Source organism: Oncorhynchus kisutch, linkage group LG23 (assembly GCF_002021735.2).
Source record: "Oncorhynchus kisutch isolate 150728-3 linkage group LG23, Okis_V2, whole genome shotgun sequence".
In the NCBI taxonomy this organism is placed as follows: domain Eukaryota; kingdom Metazoa; phylum Chordata; class Actinopteri; order Salmoniformes; family Salmonidae; genus Oncorhynchus; species Oncorhynchus kisutch.
The window spans coordinates 21,425,239-21,431,238 of NC_034196.2; the positions used below are offsets into that span (position 1 = coordinate 21,425,239).

Consider the following 6,000-nt stretch of genomic DNA (forward strand, 5'->3'; position numbering starts at 1 on the left):
ACTCCTAACCAACATCAGGTAAAGAATTTATACAGTAGCTATCCTATACCAACCAACAGCAGGAGCAAATCCACAACATGATTTTGCACTTTGAATCTTACTGTGTGACCAGTCAGTTTTGCTAAGTAAAATGCACTCAAGGTTTATTGAGTCAAAGTATCAATTCACCATGGGAAATGACAGACTTCCTGTAAACTCTCCCTCAAGACACTTGAAGGTAGTTGACAAGAAAGCTTGAAAATATGCTGGTCCAACAACTCATTATGGGAAGAGAATATGAAGAGGAAATGTAGAGGAGCTTCTTTGTTACTTACACCGATCTCACTCATGCAGAGCCTATTAAAGCACCTACCGTATGTCTCATACGGTAGTTACAAAGCATTCCCACATGGAGGCCACAACTCAAAATAGCTATTGTGAGTAGCTGAGAGCGCATTGACGCATTGCTGAGTCACTGGGTGCTGTAGCTGCTATGAAATGTGTTCTCTCTCATGAAGAAGAAGAAGAAGATTTCAAGACCACTCATATATTGAGAATCCCTTCACCAGGGTCTAAAGTACTGTATGACGAATGGCTGATGAATGGTTAAGGGCTTGTAAGTAAGCATTTCACTGTAAAGTGAATACCTGTTGTATTCGGTGCATGTGACAAATACAATTTGATTTGATGGGATTGTTGTAATGGTCTCAATGGTTTTAAGTGCAGTGCCCCAGCATGTTATTTTCTCCAGACATTTTGGTCGTTCCGAATTCTGAAATCCATCCAGAGGAACCAGGTTTTCTTCTTGATGCTACTTGTGCCATGAATTCAGACAAAGTCTTACTGGAGTGTTTCTTCTAAAATTGTGAAGACACGTCAGTCTTCATATCATTTCCAATAACTCTGCATGAGCGATATTTTGTACTTGGCGAGTGGTACACTCAGACAGATCTACTCTATTCATCCAGCAGAAGCTACTTACAAGTACAGTCATAAATCTTACCTTTCATCAAATGTATTTTAATATAGCTCAGAGCTAAGAATCCAACGACTAGGTTTCTGTGGCGATGTATTATGTGAAATATATTCATTGTTCACTTATATTCTACGTACTTGATTTTAAGGTCACATGTCTATTCAATTAAGGCCACAAAACAGATGGTATTCTTTCAACATTAGTGTAGCTTTGAGGTTTAGGTATCTCACCTACCAGTTAGTGCTCTGTTTAATTAAAATATCGAATTACATTTATCCATTTTCCCCCCAGATTAAGTCGTAATGGTTTAAGAAATAATGCTAAGCCCCTCTGAAAGTTAAACTAGAACTAAGACTGTTTTCCTAGCACCATTTCTCTCTCCATAAGCCACTGAATCTCTTAACTTGACCAATAGACCCTCAAAGGAATTACAATATACAAACATTTATTTTATGAATGACAAGAAACACTTCATATTTTGAATAAACAGCTGATGTGTATTACTCTTCAAATTCCGGAAAATATTCTGAAAATGTATCCCCAGTATTTGGTCTGTTGCGTTGTTTTACTCATGCAAGCACATTTCTCAGTAAATTGAGGTTCTGGGCACTTGTCCAAGGCAGGGGGAGCAGAAATATTTGAATCTGACTGGGGAACCATTGGGAGTTCATGCAGAAACACATCTCCGTCAATCACGGGGGCAAACCAAATGGAACATGCCTCATGAACACGCACAGTGGAACTTATTATCTTTGCACACTATCTTTGAAATTGCTATGTTTCACAAATGTTTGCCACTAGCTGAAGAAGTATTTCTAAAATAGAGAATGAAGGAGCAGGAGGGTAACAGTTACCCGGTTTTAGTGGTGGTGTTTGCGATTGTTCTACCCTTGAACTATTGTTTCTAGTTTACCTGAGTACTGTAGCTAAAGTTTTGTTTTACTCTACATAGGTTGTGACAGTGCTGAATGATCTCTACACTTGCTTTGATGCTATCATTGATAATTTTGATGTGTACAAGGTAAGTCCGATTAATAATGTTTTGTAATGTAAATATGGTTATTTTATATATATATATATATAATCACCTGTTTCAACCTACTAACATGTTGTCATGTATATCTGAGGTGGAGACCATTGGTGATGCGTACATGGTGGTGTCAGGGCTTCCAGTCAGGAATGGTAACCTACACGCAAGGGAGATAGCTGGGATGTCTTTAGCCTTACTAGAACAAGTGAAAACATTCAAGATTCGTCACAGACCCCAAGACCAACTACGGCTAAGGATAGGAATCCACACAGGTATCATTTCACATAGAGTTTGAAATTATGGTTAAAATGTCTTATGCTTAACTACTGTTAGAAGATAGATGTTGTTGTTGTTGTTGTTTTTTCAGATTGAATAAATCAGTGCTTTTGGGAACTGCCCAATCCTTCTCCTGATCCTTAGCATCCATATCGTTACCAGTCAAAACACCTCTAATAAATCATACAAATGCAAATCTTTCAATACCTCCTAAATGTTACATGATCTTCCCTAGCCAATGACAGTTTATTTAATTCTATGACAAATAACTGAATTATGTTATGACACAAAATTATTTATTATATGGTAGAAGAAGAAGTCGTTTGTGATTAAATTGCCCACTTATGTATCCTGCCTCATGATTGCATGGGGCTTTTACTCACTAATTGTTATAAACTGCTGTGATTGGTTATGACAGTTGATGACAATATCTAGGTTTTAAGACATACAGTATTTCAGCTAAGAAATCTCTGGAGATATCTCCAGTACCTACAATATTTTGACATGATGATCAAATACAACAAATACAAGCTGTATTGCATGCAAAGGAGGTTTTTCATTGTGCTTGGACACAATTATCTCATGCAGGCACTATTTATATTCTTATTCAAACACTTGGCATGAATATCATCACTGATAGGTCTTTACAAATTGTGTGTGGGAGGTGCCTGATCCTGTCATTGGGGGAATATGTTGTTTTTGAGTTCAATCATATCTTGATCATGCTTTTAAATACACTTGGCTTTATCATGAGGTTCTGGTGATGAAAGAAATTGTTATCCATCTACAGTATGCTTTTCCATGGAGGATATTTCCAGTAAATGTCACTGCCTTTTGTTCTGTACAGGGCCTGTCTGTGCTGGGGTGGTGGGTCTGAAAATGCCCAGATATTGTTTATTTGGAGATACTGTCAACACAGCGTCTCGGATGGAGTCGAATGGAGAGGGTGAGTTTCAGATTTGGATCTCTGTTTTCCTATTTTCTATTTTGATTGGTGTCAGCACTTTAACACTTAAAACTATTAATGTGGAAATGTAGCCGCATAAAACAGTGTCATATTCTGGAATCCAGTTGGGACAATAATATGAATGACTACCTCATCTCTGTACCCCACACATAGAATTATCTGTAAGCCCCTGAGTCGAGCAGTGAATTTCAAACACAGATTTAACCACAAAGACCAGGAAGGGTTTCCAAACGCCTCGCAAAGAAGGGCACCTATTGGTGGATGGGTAAAAATAAACATTGAATATCCCTTTGAGCACGGTGAAGTTATTAATTACACTTTGGATGGGTTATCAATAAACCCAGTCACTACAAAGATACAGGTGTCCTTCGTAACTCAGTTGTCAGAGAGGAAGGAAACCACTCAGGGATTTCACCATGAGGCCAATGGTGACTTTAAAACAGTTACAGAGTTTAATGGCTGTGATAGGAGAAAACTGAGGATGAGATATTGTACAATCCAGGTGGGAAAATCTCTTAGAGACTTACCTAGAAAGACTCACAGCTGTAATTGCTGCCAAAGTTGATTGTAACGTGTATTGACTCAGGGGTGTGACTACTTATGTAAATGAGATATTTCTGTATTTAATTTTCAATACATTTGCAAAAATGTCTAACAACATGTTTTCACTTTATCATTATGGGGCATTGTGTGCAGTTGGGTGAGGGGAAAAAAGCCATCTTGAATTCAGGCTGTAACACAACAAAATGTGGAATAAGTCAAGGGCTGTGAATACTTTCTGGAGGCACTGTATGTTTCAGCTGACACAAACTAAAACAACAACAACAAGTATTCATTATTTCCTGTTGATTATGTGGTATTTCCTTGGATTAGGATTTTGTTCGTCTGTCGAGCATTCCCTGTTGTATATTTGCTTATGCAATTGTTTTGTGAAAGACTGGTTTCCCGTCATTATTTGTCTTGACTAAATCTGACTAATGCTTGTGTCTGAGAATGCATAACCAAAAATATTGTGGACTAGCTCTTTGCACATACTTCCCTGTAAGAAATGAAGCATCAAGGGATAGATTAAGTAGACAGGGAATGGGATATTTATCATCACAAAGCAACAGAGGGGATGGAGGTTGTCGTCCTAGTTTAATAGTGTTTATCTGGACTGGTATTACTGGCAGCAGTTCTTAACTGGTGTAGTGGTAGTTCGACCGCTGGTGCTGTGCCGGCCAGGATTTTTTGTGAGTGACTCATCACATTATTGATTAACCCACTCACTTCCTGCTCACTTCCTACTGTGTGCTTTCACGTCCGTTGATAAATAATTAATAACACTTATAGCCAGGCCACATCTATAGTGATAAACTGCAGACCATAAAATATCCTATAGTGGTAGGAATCACCTCTGGGACTGGACTGTCAACAGCTGTTTCTAAGGACTATTTCTACAGCAACAGGAAGATTTCACTGTTCATTTCTACTTTTGACCTTCACAATACACTTGGTTGACATATGTATGTATGTATGTATGTATGTGTATGTATGTATGTATGTATGCGTACTGTAATTGTTATGATCTACCACAGTGCATATGGCAGAGGATAAATGTTTCATTAATGCTACTCAGTGTTACTCCCTGCAAAGCACTCACTGTGATTGTCTATTGATGTGTTTCACAGCCTTGAGGATCCACCTGTCCTCAGCAACCAAAGAAGTGCTGGATGAGTTTGGCTATTTTGAACTCCAAGAAAGAGGGGAGGTAGAAATGAAGGTAAGGCCACAATGAATAATGCATGTGTTGTCAGCATTATCTGTAATGGCTTCATGTATTCAATATTGTCTGGTAAATGAATATGATAGAAACATAAATGATGAATACAAAAGTGTTTTGTCACATACACCAGATAGGTGCAGTGAAATCTGTTGTTTTACAGGGTCAGCTATAGTGAAATGTGGTCTTGTGATTCCCATTCTGTTTATTATATGCAGTGCATTTCAGTAGATTGCAGCTCTGGATGTCTCAGATTACGAGTGTCATAAAAAAAGATGTCTGTACTCTTCTGTTGAAATGGAAGAAAACCATAAAGTCTGGTTATGAAGTGTAGCGTACTCTCTCTAGGGATGCCAGATTAGTTTTAACGGGCCCAGCTAAGGCCAGGTTCACCCTTTAAGAAAGAGAAGCCCTTTGGTGTATCTATCACTCCCACTCCTCTCCATTGATGAGCCTATTGATTTATGTGTTTTTCCAGGGCAAAGGCAAAATGCGAACCTATTGGCTTGAAGGGGAGAAGACTGATGTGTACGTTATCTGAGAGGCCTGCTGACAGCGTGTACCCACAGTGGAGCCAACCACAGAGGCTACACAGTGGCACAGTCAGCCAATGCTTTATTTGTTCTAGAATAAGGCCTAAAGGTGATTCCTTCCCCAAAAGCGGAACAATAATATTTACTGAATTAGACCTTTTTGGAAAAGAAGAGATGTTTAATGGGATGTTTATAATACCTGTGTACGGTTACTGCCCCAACAATTGTAAGATGTTTTGTATGGAGAATCTTTCTGTCCTGAGATTGAGTACTTTCTATATTTAGATTTATATCATGTGTTTGGAAGTCAATTCTGTATGAATATTTCCATACAGCGTTCATAACGGATGGGCGCACAGTGTAATAGATGTCAATGCAGAGGTCCGAGTTCCACAGTGGTGTTATAGAGTACAAGATGATATATGTATTTCCAAGATATTGTAAGATATTTTGTTCAATAAACTGAGTACAATACAA

General features: G+C 38.4%; 1 protein-coding gene across 1 annotated transcript in view; it reads left to right on the forward strand.

The window, feature by feature from the left end:
* Positions 1 to 6,000, forward strand: part of LOC109867948 (atrial natriuretic peptide receptor 2-like) — a 60,638-nt gene extending 54,638 nt beyond the window's left edge. The window contains exons 18-22 of the mRNA XM_020457293.2: positions 1,908 to 1,976; positions 2,083 to 2,257; positions 3,109 to 3,207; positions 4,899 to 4,990; positions 5,469 to 6,000. Coding sequence (XP_020312882.1) covers positions 1,908 to 1,976; positions 2,083 to 2,257; positions 3,109 to 3,207; positions 4,899 to 4,990; positions 5,469 to 5,531 — 498 coding nt within the window. The 3' untranslated portion in view covers positions 5,532 to 6,000. The remainder of the gene's footprint in view (positions 1 to 1,907; positions 1,977 to 2,082; positions 2,258 to 3,108; positions 3,208 to 4,898; positions 4,991 to 5,468) is intronic.